This window comes from Choloepus didactylus, chromosome 17 (genome assembly GCF_015220235.1).
Source record: "Choloepus didactylus isolate mChoDid1 chromosome 17, mChoDid1.pri, whole genome shotgun sequence".
NCBI lineage: Eukaryota > Metazoa > Chordata > Mammalia > Pilosa > Megalonychidae > Choloepus > Choloepus didactylus.
In genome coordinates, this window is record NC_051323.1 from 30,054,630 (window position 1) to 30,079,986 (window position 25,357).

The 25,357-nt window shown below is 36.9% G+C and overlaps 1 protein-coding gene across 1 annotated transcript; it reads left to right on the top strand.

The window, feature by feature from the left end:
- The first annotated feature begins 48 nt into the window (after positions 1 to 48).
- CCT4 (chaperonin containing TCP1 subunit 4) lies at positions 49 to 13,887 on the top strand. The gene is made up of 14 exons (XM_037807388.1): positions 49 to 301; positions 3,363 to 3,415; positions 4,325 to 4,414; positions 5,360 to 5,468; positions 6,115 to 6,257; positions 8,233 to 8,354; positions 8,704 to 8,836; positions 9,845 to 9,984; positions 10,957 to 11,053; positions 11,136 to 11,246; positions 11,341 to 11,471; positions 11,606 to 11,840; positions 13,329 to 13,442; positions 13,677 to 13,887. Exons 1-14 carry the CDS (start codon positions 175 to 177, stop codon positions 13,689 to 13,691), a joined length of 1,620 nt encoding a protein of 539 aa, XP_037663316.1. The 5' UTR covers positions 49 to 174; the 3' UTR covers positions 13,692 to 13,887.
- Positions 13,888 to 25,357: the final 11,470 nt, after the last annotated feature.

Below are 25,357 nucleotides of genomic sequence, written 5' to 3' on the forward strand. Positions count from 1 at the left end.
CAGCCTTCTACGTCATGCCGGCGCCGCGCCTCAGGCAGGACCCCGTCTCCTCATCCCTGCGCCGACTTCTGGAAGGTTCGTGAATACGGTGGGTGCACGCCGTTTCTCCGCTGCTTTCCGTAATCCGCGTCCATCCGACCTTTCCGATCCCGCACAGAGCGAACCGAGCTTGCCATGCCGGAGAACGTGGCTACCCGGAGCGGGGCTCCTGCTGGGGCTGCTGGCGGCCGCGGGAAAGGCGCCTATCAGGACCGCGACAAGCCGGCCCAGATACGCTTCAGCAACATCTCCGCGGCCAAAGGTATCGCTCCCGGGGCCTGACCCGCTCTTCTCTGTCACCCTGGCCTCGGGCGGTTATTGTCCATTTTCTGTTTCTCCTTGTTGTCACCGCTTGTTTTTTCTACTAGTTGAAACTCTGCAGAGAGATCCTTCTTTCTGTTTTCCCCCGACAATATTCGATTCCTAGTAAGGAGGCTTTGGACCTGCTCCATTGGGGGGTTTAGTCCCCCATGATTTTTCATCCCGGGGTGTGCGTCGTTCATCACTTTGGGGCAGAAAACGGTTAGGTCTAAGGTGTCGAGTCCTGCGTGTCCTCTTGAGATCTGATATTAAGAACTGTCGTTTATCTACTTTTGAATCCATTGGTAGAATATTGTTTGCACATTTTTTCGGTTCTCTTGCTTATTCTGAAAACAGCTTTTAAATAAGCTTCCCATTGCACAACTCCTGAGAGGAATTTGGGTAAACTCCGCATCTTCTTTGGGGCGGGGCCAATTGTACGCCCTGGGTGGGGGTCGATCGGGGAGTGGAAAGACACGGAGACTTGCCGGTAGTGTTTGAGAATTATCGTGGAACGCAACATTGTGTGTATGTAGCGTCTCTGCTTGTGCGGTCGGACTCAAGCAGATGAAGAAATGTGGACAGTTACTGGTTTCCGAGAAACAGTTTGGCGCATGGTGGAAATCGAGAAGACTTGAGTTTCATTCTCTGCTTCTATTACTTCATAGATTTGTAACTTTTAACTAGCCTCCGAGCCAAGGTTTTCTTATCTATGAAATTGAGAAGGAAAAGGTTTGCTTTTTAGAGTGTGATGATTAAGAGAAGTATAGCTGAGATAGAGAAGTCAGGGAGGAAAAGTGAAAACAAAGGCATAGAGATCCTGCCCAGGATGTGTATTGAGAAGAGTATTTTATTTGGGTATGTGAAAGTTGAGATTGGAAAGGTAGGTTGAGTTCAGATCTTGAGGGCCCTGGTGTCAGCTTAAATCGCCAGCTTGCTGTGAGGATAAAAACGAAACAATTTTTTTAACCCTTGTAAGTACAACTTTACAGGTATTTGAGGTGATCAGCCCAGGTGACTGGGAGGTGATTATATTAAAAGAAATAAGCAATAGGAAGCATGGTGGAAGAGAAAATAAGAGGTTCTAATTTGGGCTTAATGAATTGGAAATGTCAGAATGACAGGTAGGATAGATTTAGAAGTCATTTGCAATTTAAAGACAGAATTTACCTGGAATTAAACATTTGGTAGATATTTTCTGGGGAGCATAGTTGAAGGCATAAGACTAGATTTATTAAATTAGAAGATGTTGAAAGATAAATTTTGGGGGCCATGTGGAAGGCAAAGGGAGCTTATAATATATTGGCAGATTTTTAATAAGGAAGATACAGAATGTGAGGTTTAGAAAAGAACCTTTAGTAACCAGCAGTACATAGAGAAATGAATCAGAACAAGGGAGGGATGAGTGTAGCAAGGGAAGACCACCTAAATTATGTTTGAACCTGACCCCTATTAACATAAGTAAGGAGAGCTCTGAAAACAAAGGGGCACAACTAGTTTTTCCAATTCAGACAAAATCGTACAAGCTAATCAGAAAAGCTGCAGCCAGATGCATCTTTACTGTGGAGAGCTGGTTTTTTGTTTCAGTGTTACCAGGAGAGCTAATAATGCTGATGATAATTGATGATGTTAAACACACACAAAATAGTATTGATGCTGTTACTACCCAGCATAACTCACTTAACAGACACTACTACATACATAGTATGTTAAACCTCAGACACATTCTGAAATATAAGCAATCTGAAGTCTTATTTTTCTGTTTTAGACAATATGTAGCTTTCTAGAGTGTTCACATTGATGGAGAGAACTTACTTAAAATGGTCTGCCTATAAAATCACAGCCTTATGGGTCCACTAAAATCCCTTGAAAGTGTAATGTTGACTGGATAATTAGGAACAGCAGCCCAAAGTTACAAAGAAAATGTGTAGAATATAAATTTTAATTTATACCTAGTATTTGTCTTAAAAGCTCTTTGAGGTTATGTATTATTGTTCCCACCATATGGGGGAAAGCATTATCCTAGTTGTGGAGTACACAAAAACAATTAGGGTATAACTTCTGCTATTATGTATGTGGGGCAAAATGGTATGTGAGAAAAGGGAAGATTTAATTGTCCTGGACTTGTCCAAGAAAGGGGCTTGGGTACTGTTCATCAATTCCAGTTTCTCTTGGGAAGTAAGAAGAAGTGTATTAGTAAAATATTTTCATGGACAATTAATAAGAATATAACATGGAGGGTTTTTTTGGGAGGGTAGAGTGGGTGTTGTTTGTTTTGTCAAAGAGTGTTTTGCTCTACAGCATTTTCAGACATAGCACTATCATATGCTCTGTTGAAATCCTTAATGTTAATATTTTTAATGTGGGCAATCTATATACCAGGTGCTGGAACCACATTAGTGGACAAAAGTTTTTGCCCTCAGAGATTATACTCTAGTTGGGGGAGATAGAGGGTAGTAGACAAAATAGTGAATCACTTAGTATGTTAGGAGGTCTAGCTTGTCCTATTGCTGCTGGACCTTTTTTTTTTTTTTTTTTTTTTGTTTCCTTTTTTTAGAGAATGGAGGAAATAATGCAGTCCTCAATAATCAGAGCTCATAGCTAGATTGTACCATTTTGGTATTTAAAAGATTAAGTGAACTTTCAAAATTTGTTATGCCACTATGTTATCATACTGTGGACAGTTGATTGTATACCATGGATGATTGTATGGTGAGTGAATGTATTTCAATAAAACTGAATTAAATAAATAAATAAATAAATAAAAATAAAAAAATTTGTTATGCCAGAGGGAGAGCACAAGTACTGTGCCTAGTGACTACCAACAGAAAAGGTGAAGCATTATACATTTAATAGGAGTAAATTAATTCTGTTTCCAGTAGATTATTAGACAATGAATTTTTCTTTAGTGGGCACAGTGAACTGTTGTACACCATATTCTAATAAGGACAAAATGATCATTAGAGGGGAGAAATACTTCATTTTTTAAAGACTCTTAATTTCTGTTTTCCTTCTGTTTACAGCTGTTGCTGATGCTATTAGAACAAGCCTTGGACCGAAAGGAATGGATAAAATGGTAAAAAACTGAATTATTTATTATTTACTAAGCACTGCTGGCAGCACTGCAAGATTTGATGGAGGGATAAGATGTACTGTTTAGAAAGTAAAAAGTGTTAGAGAGGTATCTTGAGAGTTCAGAGGAGGGGGATATTTCTTTGGGGTGTGCAGGACTTAACTATAATTCATATTTTGTTTAATGCTTTTTGAACAATGAATGTATACACAAAAGTACTTACATGTATAATTAGATGGAAAGTACAGTCAGACTAGGTGTCTGGACTTGGCGTTCAGTGTTCCATATTAATGCAACTCAGAGATTTCAACTCTGCTTCTAGCTTTGGTTGACTGACAAAATAAACAATACATTCCAGTAACTTGAGTAATATACCCTCAAATTCAGCTAATTAACACCTAAAATGAAAGCTAAGAAAACAATGTAGAGAATTGTATGGCAGAAATACAGAGGGTTAGTCCCACTGCATATTATAAAGTCTATCCCTGCTAGTAATGTCGTTGTGATATGTTCATGATACTATGAAGTTACTGTATTGATTATTGTGTTCACCGCAGTACATGGTGCTTTTTGGGGACCTGTGGGGAAAATTGTTTTTAATTATTAATATGAAACCAGGAATGATAGTGATTTATTATAGTATCTTCTACTCTATTTTTTTAAGTATCTAGAGTCCTTCACTTTTAAGAGCCTTGGAACAAAGCTTGTTACTTTGTAAGATTGGATGTTATTGCATACTCTTAAGTGATTATACTAATGTAAGGGAAGAGAATTTGAAATTACCCACTATACAAACTTAAGTAGTTAATTTCTCTAAGTGTTAAATTTTAATGGAAGTTTTAGGATATCACATTAATGCTTGGTAAAGAAAACAAAACTTTTGAAATATAACTTAAAAAAAAAAAATTGCAGATTCAAGATGGAAAAGGTGATGTGACCATTACAAATGATGGTGCTACAATTCTGAAACAAATGCAAGTATTACATCCAGCAGCCAGAATGGTAAGTATTATTTTAGGTGAGGTGTGTGTGTGCACACGTGTGTGTATATGTTTAAAAATTTGTTGTTTGATGTTTGCTAAGCAATTAAATGTTTTATTTGATCACATGATATTTAAACATGGTGAAAATTTTTTTCTTTATGCTAAACAGGTATATATTTAGGACACATTGTGTGCCTGGCAGTGTGCTCTTCATTGTGGGGTAATAATAAAACATGAATCACCTTTTCCACAAGAATATGCCATACAGTTGGAGGAGATATAAACATGAAATGGTACTTTGTTTAGTACAGATTATTAGGTCAGAGAGTGTTAGGTGGAAGAGATAAAGATAATCTGAATTGTGTGCATAGTAAATCATGTGTCTAAACTTGAATTGTTTTAAAAAAAAAAATTACCAGTTCACTCAGCATCATGATGATGATTCTGGTGTCAACTGAGAAGTCACCATATTAACAGAACAAATGGCATAAAAAGAAATTTTTATCAAAGTTCCTTTTAATTATGTAAAGATTACTTTAAAAATGAATCAGAATATGCTCACACAGGTTCTTTTCATATGAATTTGGCCAAAGACTCCAAAGTAATACTTTATACTTTTATTGCATGCCTCATTTCATAAATATATGGAAACTTTTTTTTGTATAGCAGAAAAAAATGTAGAACCCACAGTTGGCACTGCAAATCATAATATAGCCTCTTTTAGAGAAAGTATTTAAGTAGAATTTTGTGTGCCACAAACATTGGTCCTTATTTTAAATAAAATACAAGGTGGACAACAAATTAGAAAGAAATTGAGAATTATATATTGAAACTTCTAGTGTTAATAAAAATCAAATTCTGTTGGTGACACTGATGTGAAAGCTTTTGGTGTGATATTTGAATTTAGATCTTACCAGGTGCACACATTTCTCACTGGGCATCTTGGTGTGTTCTTTTCACTTAGCTGGTAGAGCTGTCTAAGGCTCAAGATATAGAAGCAGGAGATGGCACCACATCAGTGGTCATCATTGCTGGCTCTCTTTTGGATTCCTGTACCAAGCTTCTTCATAAAGGTTGGTAGGACATAGGACATGTTTTATTACTGAATAAAAAAAGGTTTTTAAAAACCTTTTTAGAGAAAGCCAAGTTATTAATTAAGTAGAAAGGGATATAAGATTTAATTTGGAATAACTAATATTTACCAGGAATTTTTAGGTTAAGTTTTACTACATTTGTAATATGAATTAGAAGAACTTTTCCTTTTCCTTCTGATTTTTTTCAGGTTTCTTTTTGAGTGAAACTCAAGTAAAATTTTACTGGAACATTTTGCTTTTTACAATTGAGTGGTCGTGTGTTACCAATCTTAGACTCTAAATAAGGGTTCTTACTTGTAAATAGTGCTTATTGATACTAGTGACTCTCCAGAAGTTCTGCCTTTTACTTATTATGTGCATATGTGATGTTTTGAAAAGGATAAAATTTGGCTTTGGCCTTAAATATCACATGAGTGTGTAGTTGATCTGTTTCAAAGTAAATGGAAGTTAATTGAGACCATGTTAGCCATAATGAGCAATTAAGGTTTTCAAGCCATTATATTTAAAACTGAAGGATAAAGTAATTTGTAGTTAAGAAGTATAATAATTAAAAATTTTGTTTTGTCATATAAATATGTAGTTTTTATCTGTTAAAATTAAATAACTTGATTTGCACAAATGACAGGGATTCATCCAACCATCATTTCTGAGTCATTCCAGAAGGCTTTGGAAAAGGGTATTGAAATCTTAACTGACATGTCTCGACCTGTGGAACTGAGTGACAGAGAAACTTTGTTAAATAGCGCAACCACTTCATTGAACTCAAAGGTAATACAAGTTTTAAGGGATTGTTGACAAATTACAGTTTAAGGTATTTTAGTACTTAAGTTCTTATGATGTGATTCTTGATGTTATATGGTACATAAATATGGAGTCTCAGAAGCAACTAGATAAGTAATTTGTATAGCTGGATTTATTTAAGTAAGGTCATGGTATGAAATGAGCTACAAGGCTAACAACGAGGTTAGAGTATTTATGTATAGAATATTTATGCATCCCTGTTAGGAAACTATCCATCTCCCAAATTGGTAAGACTGCCATAGAATCTCTGACATTTTAGCTAGTTTTTTTTGGTTTTTAATTTTTATTCTAGTAACGTATACATGACCTAAAATTTCCCCTTTTAACCATTCACGAATATAATTCAGTGCTGTTAATTATACTTACAGTGTTGTGTTACCATCACCACCATCCTTGTCTAAAACTTTGCAATCAACCCAAATAGAAATTCTGTACAAATTAAGCATTAACTCCTCATTCCCTACTGCCAACCTAGACCCTGGTAACCTATATTCTAGATTTTAACTCTGTCTGGCAATATAGCCAGATTTTATTGAATATTTAAAATGCCAAGCATTCTAAGTCCTTTACATTTGTTATCTCCTTCAAGGCTTTCGGGTTAGCGGTGGTAGTATCCTGTTTTACAGAAGAGAAAACAGGTTTAGAGAAGTTAACTAAAAATCCACCAGTAAGAGATGGAGCTGGGATTTGAATCCAGGACAGGGCTACCCACCCACAGTGTTTCTCTCTCTCTCTCTTTTTTTTTTTTTGATACAGTTTTATTGAGATATATTCACATTCCCTACAGTCATCCACAGTGTACAGTTATTCACTGTACCATCATACAGTTGTGCATTAATCCCAGTATCAATTTTTGAGTAGTTTCCTTACTCCAAAAAAAAAATAAAATTAAAAAAGAACACCTAAAACATTCCATCCCACCCTGTTTTTCATTTCATTTTTGTCCCTATTTTTCTATTTATCTGTCCATACACTAGACAAAGGGAGTGTGAGCCACAAGGTTTTAACAGTCACATAGTCATACCATGTAAGCTACACAGTTCTACAATTGTCTTCAAGAATCAAGGCCACTGGTTTGCAGTTTGACAGCTTCAGGTATTTCCATCTAACCATTCAAACATTCTAAAAACTAAAAAGGGATATCTATATGGTGGATAAGAATACTTTCCAGAGTGCCCTCTCAACTCCATTTGAAATCTCTCAGCCACTAAACCTTATTTTGTTTCATCTCCCCCCTTTTGGTCAAGGGGATTTACATCCCTGGGAGTCATGTATTCATATTCTTTAAAGTTTAAATGGAGAGCTAGATAATATTAGTGACATTAAGTGATACTGTCTTCAGTGTCCCCAGAAGTAATACAGACAATATAGCATAGTGATTACAAGTACTGGTAATAGAGTCTAGACTGTTTTAATTCAGAGCTGACTTCATCACTTAATTAACTGTGTGACTTCAGGCAAATTATTAAGCTCTTTGCTTCAGTTTCTTCATTTGAAGATATAGTGAGTTAATAATAGAAAATGTTAAGATCGCTTCCTGGCACATAGTGCTTAATAAATTCCATTAGCTCTTTTTACCAAGTCTTCAGTATTGGGTGCACATATAATATTGATATCCAATCATATTAATTTTATATAGGATCCTCCAAATTAATTTGGTGCTTTATTGGGTTTCCTTTGAAACTTAAAGGTTATCCAGATTGTCCCAACTACTATATGTATTAAGAGAAAAGTAAGTATGTATAGTTTTATTTTGTGTCCTTAGCTGCTGACAATCTGATTGGAAGAGTCGGTTTGTAACAGTTTTCTTGTGTCTCCTCACCTCCCCTCCACACACAAAAAAAGTGATCATAATTTCTTCTTGAATATATTTGTCATTAAGCAACTAGGATTTTTTCCTACTGTGAAACTAACTTTATTTTTTTTTAATAAATATGTCTAGGTTGTCTCTCAGTATTCAAGTCTACTTTCTCCAATGAGTGTAAATGCAGTGATGAAAGTGATTGACCCAGCCACAGCTACTAGTGTAGATCTTAGAGATATTAAAATAGTTAAGAAACTTGGGTAAGTATCTCTAATTATAATTTTCATAAATAACAATTAATTTTGAAAATAAACATAAATCAATTGCCAAAAGTAGGTGAAATTAAAAATATACTAGATGAAGAAAAAAGATTTCTTTTTAGTTTTGTCTTCATGAGAACCTGTACTAATGTGGGAATTCAAGAAATATATTCTCTTGTGATGGGAGGACAGTAGTGTCATCAAAGAGACCAAGAATGGGGCACTAATAAATGTGAGGTAGAAGCACATTTTATTGGGCTAATTTTTTTTTTTTTTTACTGTTAACAGTCTTAAACTCACAGGTTTCCACTCTCTCAACTCCCTGCTACTTGTTTTCTTTTTCCCTTAGTGGGACAATTGATGACTGTGAATTGGTGGAAGGGCTGGTTCTCACCCAAAAGGTGGCAAATTCTGGCATAACCAGAGTTGAGAAGGCTAAGATTGGGCTTATTCAATTTTGCTTATCTGCTCCAAAAACAGATGTAAGTAGAAGCATATTAAATTTCCCTGTTTATGTGTTTCCCTTTCTAATAACACAGTTGTTCCTTATAATAAAAATTGAAAATGCTGATACTGGTGCTGGGAGCTCTAGAAATTGCTGTGTGCTAAAATTTACAAATCTTTATCTCAATTTTCCATAGTCATTGAAATTGAGGTTCACTAGCTTCCTTCACAGATAAGATAAATCACAATTAGGAGTATGTATGAAGTAAATAGATTGTATGTAAAAGGTTTAGTGTAAGTGGCATATTTAGATCCTTTCTTGCTCTCACCCCTTTCTCCAGTAACATGTAGATCTTAACCCCTTCCTCCAGTAAGGTGCAGATCTTTTGTTCTACATTTGCACAAATAAAACATTAAGCCATTTTGTTTAATATCCATACTCTGAAGAAATTCAGAGATAAGATATTCCCATATCTATTAGTCGTGGTTCCTTTCTCTAAAAGGGGTGATTATCTAAGTCTTTTTACTTAGATTTGCTTCTGTTTTACTTGGTGAGTAGTTTGTTTCACAAAATTTTACTTTAGCCCATACAAAAGCTAATACTGGTTTGTAGGTCTTTGATATAAACAAGACCTGTTCTTTGCACCTCCTCTCAGCATATCCATTTTTATAACAAGCTTAGAGTAAGAAGTATGCAACTTAAATTATTCAGTAATATACATATTTGTGTGAAGAGGATTGCCATATTCAGTAAATAAGGTAATTATTTTACTCATTAATTTTTTAAGAAGTGTACTTATGAATAACTTAAAGGAACAACAATTTGTATAGTTGGAAGTAAAAAAAGTCTCCAGTGTTAAGTTTGGGGTGTGTGTGTGTGTAATCTTTCCAGACCTTTCCTGTCCGTGTCTACATAATTTCTTGTTTGGTTTGGATTTGGGTAAATTTATACTATAGATACTGTTTTCACTTTTAAAAAAGTCTTTTATATTCTTACTTAAAAATTCTTAGAATGTAAATTTTCAGTGTGTTTTTTTTCTTAACAGATGGATAACCAAATAGTAGTTTCTGACTATGCCCAGATGGACCGAGTTCTGCGAGAGGAGAGATCCTATATTCTAAATTTAGTGAAGCAAATAAAAAAAACAGGCTGTAATGTCCTCCTCATACAGAAATCTATTCTCAGGTGTGAGGCTTTTATATATTTTGTTCATCCCTTAGTGACAATTGATTTTGGATGCCCACTAAGCAATTTTTTAAGAAACATTTGAGGTGTGTAAATGAATCTACATTTTGGGGCGTTTACTGTATTTGGATAAGCCCTCTAAAGTGGGTTCTGTTTTCCCATTAAAATGATTTAAATGTGGACTCTTTCTAGAACAAGTGTTTTCCCATTATAATAATTTAAATGTGGAATCTTTCTAGAACAAGTTCCTAATTATCAAATAATAGAATGCCAGTTTTTAAAAAGCTAAATAAGCTTCATCTAAAATTAATTAGCTTTAAAAGGTATTTATTTAAAGGAAATACAATTGCTTGCCTTGGAATTTAGAATTTCTTTTCTGGAGTACTTTGGATAGCCCATGGATTGGAAGAATTCAACATCTAATGGATCCCTTTTTAAAGTTTAATAGGTTTTCTTATAATAATTTGATACGTTCACATTTAGAGTCCTTGATAAAGAATAGAAAGACTTTGTTTTAATCCCAAGTTTTTTAATAGGTAGTAACCTTGAGTTAAATTTCCCTTAAAACTCACTTTACTTACTTATAAAAGAGAGATAACAACTTCTACCGCTCCCTTTTAAGAGTTGCTAGGAGCGTTCCAGATAATTTGTGGGAAAGTATCAATTTGTAGAATCTGAATTAATCATACTTCATTTAAATTCATGAAGTTATCAGAGATGTACTAGTTTAGTATTAAGTAAAAATTATTTTATTTTATATTCTACAAGTAGGGCAATGGGGGGCATTTTAATATTGTAAATTTTAAGAATTTAGAGCCCGTAAGTTTGGTAAGCTAATATTTAAAGCATTTTCCTTCACAAGTAATTTAAGGGAATGGCCATTTAAACAGAGGTAAATTTTTAAAAGAAATTGTACAGCAAAAATTATTTTTTGAGTATAGTATTGACAAACTCACTGACTTTGTATTTTAGAGATGCACTTAGTGATCTTGCATTACATTTCCTGAATAAAATGAAGATTATGGTGGTCAAAGATATCGAAAGAGAAGACATTGAATTCATTTGTAAGGTAATATATTCTTAATATCTGTATGTGTGGAAGTGTCCAATAGTCAAATGTCTTAAAATTTGTAGTTTTGACTTTTTTCCAGACAATTGGAACCAAGCCAGTTGCTCATATTGACCAGTTCACTACTGACATGCTGGGTTCTGCTGAGCTAGCAGAGGAAGTCAGTTTAAATGGTTCTGGCAAACTGCTCAAGGTAATAATATTACAATTAAACAGTTTTTTGCCTGGGCTCTTTGTTGTTTTTAACCCTTGCTTTAAATATTTAGTTTTGAATTTGTTTGTTAAAGATTACAGGTTGTGCCAGCCCTGGAAAGACAGTTACAATTGTTGTTCGTGGTTCTAACAAATTGGTGATTGAAGAAGCTGAGCGCTCCATTCATGATGCCCTATGTGTTATTCGCTGTTTAGTGAAGAAGAGGTAAAAGAAATTACTGAGTAACATTTTGCCATTAAAACTTAAGCCTTTTCACTATTTCTAAGATATAAATAGAAAATTATTTAAAATAGCCTTCTGTTGGATAAAATAACTAAAAACATATTTATGAATTTCAGAGCTCTTATTGCAGGAGGTGGTGCTCCAGAAATAGAGTTGGCCCTGCGGTTAACTGAATATTCACGAACTTTGAGTGGTATGGAATCCTACTGCGTTCGTGCTTTTGCAGATGCTATGGAGGTCATTCCGTCTACCCTAGCTGAAAATGCAGGCCTGAATCCCATTTCTACAGTAACAGAACTAAGAAACCGGCATGCTCAAGGAGAAAAAACTACAGGCATTAATGTCCGAAAGGTAACTTAATCTTAAATTATTACGGAAAATTTTGATTAAATATAGAAATGTTAAAAACTTCATAATTGTGTATTGAATAAAGTGCTTTGTAATTAAAAGTAATCTTGGATTTAAATATGGGACTTGCAAATTAATTATGTATGCCATTGAGCATGAAAATAGTGCCTTAAGTGGGAAGTATTATTTATTTATTAGCTCTGTCACTTACTGGCTGTGTGGTTTTTAGCAAGTTACTAAATAAATCTGCTTCAATTTGCTCATTTGTAAAAACAGTGATAGTTCATAGTTCCCTCTTAGGACTGTTGTGAGGATTAAATGTGTTATTAATTAAAGAACTCTTAGAATAATGTCTGGCATTAGTAAACAGTATGTAGGTGTTAATCATTGTTGCTTTGAGCACGAATCAGTGTAGTTACGTGGAGTAAACACAGAGAATAGTAATAATGTCTCCGTTTTAATTAATGTTTAATTGAAGAGATAAGCAACATATGATGGAAAAATCTGACAATCCAAAATGATATTTTCTGAATGGTACAGAATGCCAGAGGGGAACGTGCTGTCTAATAAGGGAAAGCTTTATGAAGATGCACGTTTGTTTGGTAAGGGGTGAGGACATCTCAAATTGGGAAGCAGGGGTTTACCGGTGAGGGGCCAAGAAGTTATTCAGCTTGTCTATAACAGAGGTCACATATTGATGTAGTAGACTTTAAGGTTAGAAGGATCAGATAAAAGCAAGAAGGAGACCCTTGAGTTTTGAGACAGGTATGGTTTGTTTTTTGTGGGGTTTATTTTGTCTCAGTAGTTGGGAGCCACTTAAGTTTTCTGAGCAAGACCCCAAAGTAATAAAAAGAGTATGTTAAGGAGGGTACTCTGGAGGCAGGGATACCTGTTATTGCCATCAGTAGTAATCCTGGGATAAAGGGGACTAGGATAGTAGCAATAAGAATTTTAAAGGTGGTTAATGTGGGAAATATAAAGGAGGAGTCAAATAGACTTAATTAGTAGACCACTACTACAATTCTCTACATACTTTTGCCAGGATTTTTTTTTTTTTTAAGTATTTTGAAAGTGATGAAAGACAGCTGAAGATCCTCAGTAACAATGCAGTGAACCTAAAGAGGTGAAATCGCTAGATACTTTAAATGGGATTTAGGTAAACACACCTAGAACAGAAATAAAAATTGCATTTTTATGCAATTTATTTGACGTATTAAAATATGTACAAATCCCAAATGGTACCTCAGGCTTAAAATAGCTAGTTTATTTTAAAATAAACAATATTTAGAAATTGTTTTGGAGTTAGAATTGGGGGCATCCAGCATTAATGCAGTTCTTCCATATTTTAGCTGAAATTTAACCTACAAATGTGGGGAAAAGCTGAGAGTATCTTACTCTAAAATGACCGGACTAAGGTAAAACGAGGTTTGAAAAGGTCTTGAGAGGAAGAACGGTGATACTCCAGTTGTTGATGTGTGTATTCATTTGCAGGGTGGAATTTCCAACATTTTGGAGGAACTGGTTGTCCAGCCTCTGTTGGTATCAGTCAGCGCCCTGACCCTAGCAACAGAAACTGTTCGGAGCATTCTGAAGATTGATGATGTGGTGAGTATATATATAGATTGTAAATTTTAAGTTTCCCTATGAGGTCAAAAAGTCGTATGTTTACTTGAAAGGTGTTTTTTGAAAAATACTATTAGTTTGCTAATCATCAAGATGATAACAGTTTATCCTTAAATGTTTTTTCTCGCCTGTAAAATAGGGATAATTGCCTTGAGTGTTTTCCTACTTCAAAATTCTTTCAATACAGTTTTGAAACATAAGTTTTTCTCTTATCAGGTAAACACTCGATAATCTGGATAAACTGGCTGACTGGCACCATTATGGCCACTAATAGTACTTCTGGAGTGGAAGAAGATTGCCTTGGCGTTCCTCATTATTTGAAAAATTGTTTCCTCTATGAATTCCTGGGCTTGGGCTTCCAGTTGCCATTTGCTTTTGAAATTGTATTGTCACGTTTAATGAAAATATTAAATATTTAGTTTCAAAAGGCAGATTAATTTATTGCCCCCCTTCAGTGTTCTGCTATTTCTATTACTCTTGAAAAACCTATATATGAAGAAAAAAAAAATAGTATTGATTCACCTTCACTTTTTTTAATCAATTTTATTGAGATTATTCACAAATCATACAGTCATCCACAGTGTACAATCAGTTCACAGTACCATTAAATAGTTGTGCATTCATCACCACAATCAATTTTTGAACATTTTCATTACCACACACACAAAAGAATAAGAATAAAAGTTAAAGTAAAAAAGAATACCTAAAACATCCCATCTCCCCAACCCTCCCTATTATTTGTTAACTTTTGGTTTGTTTTGTTTTTTTAATTCAGTTTTACTGAGGTACATTCCTCCACAGTGCACAGTCTTCTGTCCACAGCACCACCACACAGCTGTGCACTCATCACCCAGTCAACCCCTGAACATCCTCCTTACGCCAAAAAGAACAAAATCAAGAACAAAAGATAAAAGTAAAAAGAAACTCCCAAATCATTCCATCCCCACCACTGCACCCTGTTCTTCACCTAGTCTTTGTCCCCATTTCTCCACTCATCCATCCATACACTGGACAAAGGGACTGTAAGCCACAGGGACCCCACAACCACACCACCACATGATGTAAGCTGCACAGCCATACAACTGTCCTCAGGAATATTTTGACAGTTTCAAAGTATTTACTTCTAGCTATTCCTGTACACTAAAACCTAAAAAGGGATATCTATATAGTGCATAAGAATGCCCCCTAGAGTGACCTCAAGTCCACCTGAAACCTTACTTTGTTTCATTTTGTCTCCCCCTCATGGTCAAGAAGATTTTCTCAATCCCACGATGCCAGGTCCAGGCTCATCCCTGGGAGCTATTTCCGGCATTGCCAGGGAGATTCACACCCCTGGGAGTCAGGCACCATGTGGGGTGAGGGCAGCAAGTTCACCTGCTGAGTTGTCTTAGCTAGAGAGGGAGGGCCACATCTGAGAAACAAAGAGGCACCCCACAGAAGACTCCCAGGCACAACTACAAGTGAGCTTAGCCTCTCTGCAGCAACAAGCCTCATAAGGGCAAGCCCCAAGATCAAGGACTCCATAAGGGCAAGCCCCAAGATCAAGGACTCGGCATATCAAATTGTCAGACCTCAGTGTTGGTGAGAATATCAGTAATAACCCAGGTAGAAACATGCAGCATTTCCTCATTTTTCCTCAGCTCCTCAGGGGGGCCCTACAAATAAATTTTTATTTGCCCAAATTACCTCAGGATGTGTCGCTATTTCACACTAACCTGTACAAACCCACCAGATCTCACTTCCTATTCAAAGCTCCATGTAATCATGGTGCCTGAACAAACCGACCATTCAAGTTAAACTATCCAGTGTGCTGTGGAAAAGAAATATCTTGCACCAAATAAACATTTCTTCCCTTGGTCTCACACAGAAGCCAAGCCTTAAAACAGTCAACATCATCCTCCCCTCCTTGGCCCAATCTTCCCTAGTCTCAACGAGATCTGCTTCATTCATATCTCAAATTGAAGCCTGGACCCCCTTTCAGCTCTTTCAACAGTTGCTGTATGCACCAATACGATTCACCTTCACTTTTGACTACCCTGGGCCTTAAACCTGGGGACATCTCTTGCTTTGTACTCTACATAGGCATTTTTCCATTCCACTGGTTTAAGTTTGTTTGTTTTTAACAGTATTCAGGAAAAAAAATGACCCATCACGCTCATCAGTCTTGATAAACCCCCATTGGTATAAAAATATCAAACTAATTTATATCAAAACTAATTTATATGCTGTACAGAAAGGTACAAAGTGAAGAATGAAAACTTTCTCCACTATATTATCCCAGCTTGTTTCCTCAAGAATAACGAGTTGTGTGAATTGGGATTCCTACAAATCAAAGAACATAGATTACCTAGCAAACTGAATTTAAAAAAAAAAAAAAAATTCGTAGATTACCTAGCAAACTGAGTTTAAAAAAAAAAAAAATTCGTTTTAAACATGTCCTAATTGCTGTTTGCCCTTGGCTTTAGCCACCTTCTAATACACTTTATTCTACACACTGTAGCTAGTGATCTTTTTTTTTTTTTTTTTAATCATCATTTTATTGAGATATATTCACATACCACGCAGTCATACAAAACAAATTGTACTTTCGATTGTTTACAGTACCATTACATAGTTGTACATTCATCACCTAAATCAATCCCTGACACCTTCATTAGCACACACACAAAAATAACAAGAATAATAATTAGAGTGAAAAAGAGCAATTGAAGTAAAAGAGAACACTGGGTACCTTTGTTTGTTTCCTTCCCCTACTTTTCTACACATCCATCCATAAACTAGACAAAGTGGAGTTTGGTCCTTATGGCATTCCCAATCCCATTGTCACCCCTCATAAGCTACATTTTTATACAACTGTCTTCGAGATTCATGGGTTCTGGGTTGTAGTTTAATAGTTTCAGGTATCCACCACCAGCTACCCCAATTCTTTAGAACCTAAAAAAGGTTGTCTAAAGTGTGCGTAAGAGTGCCCACCAGAGTGATCTCTCGGCTCGTTTTGGAATCTCTCTGCCACTGAAGCTTATTTCATTTCCTTTCACATCCCCCTTTTGGTCAAGAAGATGTTCTCCATCCCATGATGCCGGGTCTACATTCCTCCCCGGGAGTCATATTCCACGTTGCCAGGGAGATTCACTTCCCTGGGTGTCTGATCCCACGTAGGGGGGAGGGCAGTGATTTCACCTTTCAAGTTGGCTTAGCCAGAGAGAGAGGGCCACATCTGAGCAACAAAGAGGCATTCAGGAGGAGACTCTTAGGCACAAATACAGGGAGGCCTAGCCTCTCCTTTGCAGCAACCGTCTTCCCAAGGGTAAAACTTATGGTAGAGGGCTCAACCCATCAAACCACCAGTCCCCTATGTCTGTGGTCATGTTAGCAACCATGGAGGTGGGGTAGGCGAATACCCCTGCATTCTCCACAGGCTCCTCAAGGGGGCACTACATCTTTTTTTTTTTTTTTCCTTGTTTGTCTTTTTTCTTTCTTTTTTTTTTTTAACTTTCCCTTCTTTTTTAAATCAACTGTATGAAAAAAAAAGTTAAAAAGAAAACAAACATACAATAAAAGAACATTTCAAAGAGACCATAACAAGGGAGTAAGAAAAAGACAACTAACCTAAGATAACTGCTTAACTTCCAACATGTTCCTACTTTACCCCAAGAAAGTTACATAATATAGCAACATTTCAGTCAACTTGTTCCTACTACATCCATCAGAAATTAACAGACCATAGTCATTTCTGGGCATCCCCAGAACGTTAAATAGCTTATCTGTTCTTCTTGGATTATTGTTCCCCCTTCCTTAATTGCTCTCTACTGCTAGTTCCCCTACATTCTACATTATAAACCATTTGTTTTACATTTTTCAAAGTTCACATTAGTGGTAGCATATAATATTTCTCTTTTTGTGCCTGGCTTATTTCGCTCAGCATTATGTCTTCAAGGTTCATCCATGTTGTCCTATGTTTCATGAGATCGTTCCTTCTTACTGCCGCGTAGTATTCCATCGTGTGTATATACCACATTTTATTTATCCACTCATCTGTTGAAGGACATTTGGGTTGTTTCCATCTCTTGGCAATTGTGAATAATGCTGCTATGAACATTGGCGTGCAGATATCTGTTCGTGTCACTGCTTTCCGATCTTCCGGGTATATACCGAGAAGTGCAATCGCTGGATCGAATGGTAGCTCTATATCTAGTTTTCTAAGGAACTGCCAGACTGACTTCCAGAGTGGCTGAACCATTATACAGTCCCACCAACAATGAATAAGAGTTCCAATTTCTCCACATCCCCTCCAGCATTTGTAGTTTCCTGTTTGTTTAATGGCAGCCATTCTAACCGGTGTTAGATGGTATCTCATTGTGGTCTTAATTTGCATCTCTCTAATAGCTAGTGAAGCTGAACATTTTTTCATGTGTTTCTTGGCCATTTGTATTTCCTCTTCAGAGAACTGTCTTTTCATATCTTTTGTCCATTTTATAATTGGGCTGTCTGTACTATTGTCATTGAGTTGTAGGATTTCTTTGTATATGCAAGATATCAGTCTTTTGTCAGATACATGGTTTCCAAAAATTTTTTCCCATTGAGTTGGCTGCCTCTTTACCTTTTTGAGAAATTCCTTTGAGGATGCAGAAACTTCTAAGCTTGAGGAGTTCCCATTTATCTATTTTCTCTTTTGTTGCTTGTGCTTTGGGTGTAAAGTCTAGGAAGTGGCCTCCTAATACAAGGTCTTGAAGATGTTTTCCTACATTATCTTCTAGGAGTTTTATGGTACTTTCTTTTATATTGAGATCTTTGGTCCATTTTGAGTTAATTTTTGTGTAGGGGGTGAGGTAGGGGTCCTCTTTCATTCTTTTGGATATGGATATCCAACTCTCCCAGCCCCATTTGTTGAAAAGACCATTATGGCTCAGTTCGGTGACTTTGGGGGCCTTATCAAAGATCAGTTGGCCATAGATCTGAGGGTCTATCTCTGAATTCTCAATTCGATTCCATTGATCTATATGTCTATCTTTGTGCCAGTACCATGCTGTTTTGGCAACTGTGGCTTTATAATAAGCTTCAAAGTCAGGGAGTGTAAGTCCTCCCACTTCGTTTTTCTTTTTTAGAGTGTCTTAGCAATTCGAGGCATCTTCCCTTTCCAAATAAATTTGATAACTAGCTTTTCCAAGTCTGCAAAGTAGGTTGTTGGAATTTTGATTGGGATTGCATTGAATCTGTAGATGAGTTTGGGTAGAATTGACATCTTAATGACATTTAGCCTTCCTATCCATGAACATGGAATATTTTTCCATCTTTTAAGGTCCCCTTCTATTTCTTTTAGTAGAGTTATGTAGTTTTCTTTGTATAGGTCTTTTACATCTTTGGTTAAGTTTATTCCTAGGTACTTGATTTTTTTAGTTGCTATTGAAAATGGTATCTTTTTCTTGAGTGTCTCTTCAGTTTGTTCATTTCTAGCATATAGAAACATTACTGACTTATGTGCATTAATCTTGTATCCCGCTACTTTGCTAAATTTGTTTATTAGCTCTAGTAGGTGTATCAGTTGATTTCTCAGGGTTTTCTAGATATAAGATCATATCATCTGCAAACAATGACAGTTTTACTTCTTCTTTTCCAATTTGGATGCCTTTTATTTCTTTGTCTTGCCGGATTGCCCTGGCTAGCACTTCCAGCACAATGTTGAATAACAGTGGTGACAGCGGGCATCCTTGTCTTGTTCCTGATCTTAGAGGGAAGGCTTTCAGTCTCTCACCATTGAGTACTATGCTGGCTGTGGGTTTTTCATATATGCTCTTTATCATGTTGAGGAAGTTTCCTTCAATTCCTACCTTTTGAAGTGTTTTTATCAAAAAGGGATGTTGGATTTTGTCAAATGCTTTTTCAGCATCTATTGAGATGATCAATTGATTTTTTCCTTTCGAGTTTTTAATGTGTTGTAATACATTGATTGTTTTTCTTATGTTGAACCATCCTTGCATGCCTGGAATGAACCCCACTTGGTCATGGTGTATGATTTTTTTAATGTGTCTTTGGATTCGATTTGCAAGTATTTTGTTGAGGATTTTTGCATCTATATTCATTAGGGAGATTGGCCGGTAGTTTTCCTTTTTTGTAGCATCTTTGCCTGGTTTTGGTATTAGATTGATGTTAGCTTCATAAAATGAGTTAGGTAGTGTTCCATTTTTTTCAATGTTTTGAAAGAGTTTGAGTAAGATTGGTGTCAGTTCTTTCTGGAAAGTTTGGTAGAATTCCCCTGTGAAGCCATCTGGCCCTGGGCATTTATTTGTGGGAAGATTTTTGATGACTGATTGGATCTCTTTGCTTGTGATGGGTTGGTTGAGGTCTTCTATTTCTTCTCTGGTCAGTCTAGGTTGTTCATATGTTTCCAGGAAATTGTCCATTTCTTCTACATTGTCCAGTTTGTTGCCATACAGTTGTTCATAATATCCTCTTATAATTTTTTTAATTTCTTCAGGATCTGCAGTTATGTCACCTTTTTCATTCATTATTTTGTTTATATGGGTCTTCTGTCTTTTTGATTTTGTCAGTCTAGCTAGGGGCTTGTCAATCTTGTTGATCTTCTCAAAGAACCAACTTTTGGTGATATTTATCCTCTCTATTGTTTTTTTGTTCTCTATGTCATTTATTTCTGCTTTAATCCTTGTTATTTCTTTTCTTCTCCTTGGTTTAGGATTGGTTTGCTGTTCATTTTCTAGCTTCTTCAGTTGATCCATTAGTTCTTTGATTTTGGCTCTTTCTTCCTTTTTAATATATGCGTTTAGTACTATAAATTTCCCCCTTAGCACTGCTTTTGCTGCATCCCATAGGTTTTGGTATGTTGTGTTCTCATTTTCATTCGTCTCTATATATTTAGCAATTTCTCTTGCTATTTCTTCTTTAACCCACTGATTGTTTAGGAGTGTGTTGTTTAACCTCCAGGTATTTGTGAATTTTCTAAGTCTCTGATGGTTATTGACTTCTAATTGTATTCCATTGTGGTCAGAGAATGTGCTTTGAATAATTTCAATCTTTTTAAATTTATTGAGGCTTGTTTTATGTCCCAGCATATGATCTATTCTGGAGAAAGTTCCGTGAGCACTAGAAAAGTATGTGTATCCTGGTGATTTGGGATGTAATGTCCTGTATATGTCTGTTAAATCTAATTCATTTATCAGATTGTTTAGGTTTTCAATTTCCTTATTGGTCTTCTGTCTGGTTGATCTATCTATAGGAGAGAGTGATGTGTTGAAGTCTCCCACAATTATTGTGGAAACATCAATTGCTTCCTTTAGTTTTGCCAGTGTTTCTCTCATGTATTTTGTGGCACCTTGATTGGGTGCATAGACATTTACAATTGTTATTTCTTCTTGCTGAATTGCCCCTTTTATTAGTATGTAGTGGCCTTCTTTGTCTCTCAAAACATCCCTGCATTTGAAGTCTATTTTATCTGAGATTAATATTGCTACACCTGCTTTCTTTTGGCTGTAGCCTGCATGAAATATTTTTTTCCATCCTTTCACTTTCAATTTCTTTGTGTCCCTGTGTCTAAGATGAGTCTCTTGTATGCAACATATTGATGGTTCATTTTTTTTGATCCATTCTGCGAATCTATATCTTTTAATTGGGGAGTTTAATCCATTTACATTCAACGTTAAAACCGTGAAGGCATTTCTTGAATCAGCCATCTTATCCTTTGGTTTCTGTTTGCCATATTTTTCCCTCTCTCTATTAATATCCTTTATTGTACCCATACCGAATCTCTTTAGTACTGAACCTTTCTCCAAGTCTCTCTGTCCTGTCTTTGTTTCTCTGTCTGTAGGGCTCCCTTTAGTATCTCCAGTAAGGCAGGTCTCTTGTTAGCAAATTCTCTCAGCATTTGTTTGTCTGTGAAAAATTTAAGCTCTCCCTCAAATTTGAAGGAGAGCTTTACTGGATAAAGTATTCTTGGCTGGAAATTCCTCTCACTCAGAATTTTAAATATATCGTGCCACTGCCTTCTTGCCTCCATGGTGGCTGCTGAGTAGTCACTACTTAGTCTTATGCTGTTTCTTTGTATGTGGTGAATTGCTTTTCTCTTGCTGCTTTCAGAACTTGCTCCTTCTCTTCTATGTTTGACAGTGTGATCAGTATATGTCTCGGAGTGGGTTTTTTTGGATTTATTCTATTTGGGGTTCGCTGAGCATTTATGATTTGTGTATTTATGTTGTTTAGAAGATTTGGGAAGTTTTCCCCAACAATTTATTTGAATACTCTTCCTAGACCTTTACCCTTTTCTTCCCCTTCTGGGACACCAATGAGTCTTATATTCGGACGTTTCATATTATCTATCATATCCCTGAGGTCCATTTCTATTTTTTCAATTTTTTTCCCCATTCTTTCTTTTATGCTTTCATTTTCCATTCTGTCATCTTCCAGGTCACTGATTCGTTGTTCAACTTCCTCTAGTCTTGTACTATGAGTGTCCAGAATCTTTTTAATTTGGTCAACAGTTTCTTTAATTTCCATAAGATCATCCATTTTTTTATTTAGTCTTGCAATGTCTTCTTTATGCTCTTCTAGGGTCTTCTTGATTTCCTTCATATCCCGTACTATGGTCTCATTGTTCATCTTTAGTTCTTTGAGTAGCTGCTCTAGGTGCTGTGTCTCTTCTGGTCTTTTGATTTGGGTGCTTGGACTTGGGTTATCCATATCGTCTGGTTTTTTCATATGCTTTATAATTTCTGTTGTTTTTGGCCTCGTGGCATTTGCTGAACTTGATAGGGTTCTTTTAGGGTTTGTAGACCTACTGATGTCCTTATCTCTAATTTATCAGATCTACAGCTTCGTGGAGTACACTTTCTCTAACTAACCAGCAGGTGGCGTCCACGAGCCACCTGTTCTCCACAAGCCAGTTCTCCCCCGCCCAGCCTTTTTGGTGAGTGGGGGAGTGAGTCCTGTGGGGCCCAATTGGTGTACCAAGCTTGCGTGTGTAGTTGGTGTTGCCTGCCCTGTATGTGGGGCGTGTTTCTGGGCAGTCGGGGAGGGGGGGTGGCCCTAACAATCAAATCTCCCTGATGATCCTAGAGTTTTAAAGCTACTGCAATAGTCTAATCCTTCAGTTCAGTCCTGCCACAGTTTGTCTCTGCCACTGACCCACAAGTCTTTGGTATTGGCGTATGGCTCCTGAGACTTGCAAGTGGGCCCCTCTTCCAGGCTGTGCACCCCAGGTCCTCTGTTGAGGGATGACTGTGCTATCTCACAGGTGAGTGCCGTCCCCCCAGGGCAGTTCTGGGCTGCTGGGCTGTGTAGGGAGGCTCCCAGTCTGCTCAAATGATGGCTGAATGGGGCTTTGTTAATTCACACTGCTCCACCTTCCCAGCTCTGGGACATTCAGCTGAGGTTGCAGGGAAGGCTAATGTCCACGCCCAGTCTTGTGGTGTGTGCCTGTTATTTGAAGCACTTCCGTCACACTGGGTTGTCTGGGGCAGCTCTGGGCTATGGGGCTGGCGATGGGCAGGAGTGTTTCCTGTCCACCAGGATGGTGGCTGTGAGCGGACACCCCCCTTTTCTTGGGAAGTTGTGTTGTTTAGTGAATTTTCTCAGCCACTGGATTATTGCCTTTTGTCTCAGAGCTCTCTTAGTTCTGCTCTTGACTTGACGTGCCCAAATTGCAATTCTTTGAAGCTTTCTGTATTGGGCTTCTTAGAGTAATTGTTTTAGAAAAATAAAAAAGGATTTAAAAAAAAAAAAAAAAAAAAAAACGGGCCCTCCTCAGAGATCTAATGGGTTATTGAAATGCTAATAGACAAAGCAACCAGGGCCATTAAGGAAAGGTCCACAGGGCAGAGAGATCAGCTTTGCTTTGGGATTTGCATATGCGCCTCAAGGCCTGAGCTCCGCCCTTCCCCTTTCTGTGTTCACCAGAACTCCAAAAATCCTCTGCTTTTATTTTGGAGTTTTTCGTGTTGTTTTTTTTCTATGCCTGTCTCCTCTCTGCTGGGCTGGCTGCTCTCAGAGTCTCTGGTGTCTGGTCTCAGTCTATCTATGGTTGGAGTTTGAATCAGTAGAATGAGTTTCCGATAAGAGCATCCACTGCAGTTCTCCCTTCTCCTTCCCGGAGCTGACAGCCCCTCCTCCCCCGGGACTGAGCCTGGCAGGGAGGGGCGCGGGTCCCCTGGCTGCAAAAACTTACAGATTTCGCTGATCTCAGCAGTTCCACGTTTTCATGAGTGTTGTATGAAGTATGCCCAAAGACAGATTGCTCTGTGGTGTCCAGTCCACGCAGTTCCTGGCTTTTTACCTACTTTCCTGGAGGAGTAACTAAAACTTACAGCTCACCAGTCTGCCATCTTGCCCCGCCTCCTCGCTAGTGATCTTTTAAAAACTTGTCAGGAACTCCATTTTGTAAAAGCTATTATGGCTTGTGATTTTCTTGGATAAAGGCCAGAACTTTCAGGTTTACCACACATTGGTCTTACACAATCAGGTACTTCATCCACCTTCTCTTGAGTGTTTCACAGTGAATGTTAGGGAAGCTGCTAGGTGCTTGTCGCAACTGAGATTTCTGCTAACCAATCTGAAGTTCCTTTTGTATCTGTGCTACAATCGATGGTATTTAAATTTGGTAAATGATTAGTCTAAAATTTCTGGATTGTCTGGAATTTGTAGTTCAGTTATTCACTTTAATGGAGCTTAGTATAAAACATGCTCTTGAATTTTTCTGGCTGCCATAAAACAACTGAATCAGATATATTGAAAAAACTTTAAGTCAAAACACTTCTCTAGTCCAAACTATTTATGTTTGAACTTTTATCATTTAGCATAGGGTTCTGTTTGTCTTTTGCTATACTTACACATGCCATTAATATTAAAAAAGTCTTAAAGAGAACTAACTCCTCCAAGACAAAAATGTTTCCTAAATATTGGTTCCATTAAATTTTGCTATTTTATTTCCAACAGAAATAAAAAAGGATCATAAGGGAAAATTATGAACAAATGTTTGCCAACAAATTAACTTAATCTAAAGAGGATAAATTCCAAGAAATAAATTACTGAACTGACTCAAGTAGCAACAGAAATCTGAGTAGATCTGTATCAAGTGTGGATTGGCAAATCCGAATTTCGTACGTCAGGCCACAGATTGGGGAACTCTGGTGAAGGTTTTGATGAATTCCCCAGGAGGAGCTTGGCTGACAGAGAGACAGAAATTCTTCTGACTGCTGAAATCATCAATTCTCCCTTTGACTTCAACTGATTGTATGAGACTTCTCTCATTGTTGAAGGCAGTCTCCTTTGTTGACTGCAGATGTAATCAGTCATAGATGCAATCAATTGATGGAAGATTTGAATCTATGAAATACCCTCACTGTAACAATCAGGCCAGTGCTTGTGTGACTGAACAACTGTACACCATAACCTAGTCACACTGGTACATGAAATTAACCATCACAGCAAGTAAAGGTATTGTATTAGTAATCAAAAACTTACCCCAAAGAAAATTCTGGCTCAGATGGCTTAACTGGTGAATTCTACCAAACTTTCAAAGAATAATTAACACCAATCCTTCTCAAATTCTTCCAACTAATAGGAGGGGTCATTCCTAAGTAATTCTATTAGGCTGATATTACCCTGATACCAAAACCAGATGAAGATACTACAAGAAAAGAAAATGATAGACCAATATGTCTTATGAATATAGATGCAGAAAGCATCAACAAAGTACCAACGAACTGAGTCCTGCAATATATTAAAAGGGTTAGACACCATGACCAAATGGGATTTGTCCCATAAATGCAAGTATGATTTAACATCCAAAAATCTATTAATATAATTCACCATATCAATAAAATAAGCGTGATCATCTCAATAGATGCAGGGAAAAGCATTTGTCAAAATCCAACACCCTTTCATGACGAAAA

Coding starts and splice junctions, on each gene's coding strand:
- CCT4 (XM_037807388.1), top strand. CDS start 175: ATGCCGGAGAACGTGGCTACCCGGAGCGGGGCTCCTGCTGGGGCTGCT. Junction 4,415..5,359: donor TACATCCAGCAGCCAGAATG/GTAAGTATTATT, acceptor CTTTTCACTTAG/CTGGTAGAGCTGTCTAAGGC. Junction 5,469..6,114: donor TACCAAGCTTCTTCATAAAG/GTTGGTAGGACA, acceptor CACAAATGACAG/GGATTCATCCAACCATCATT.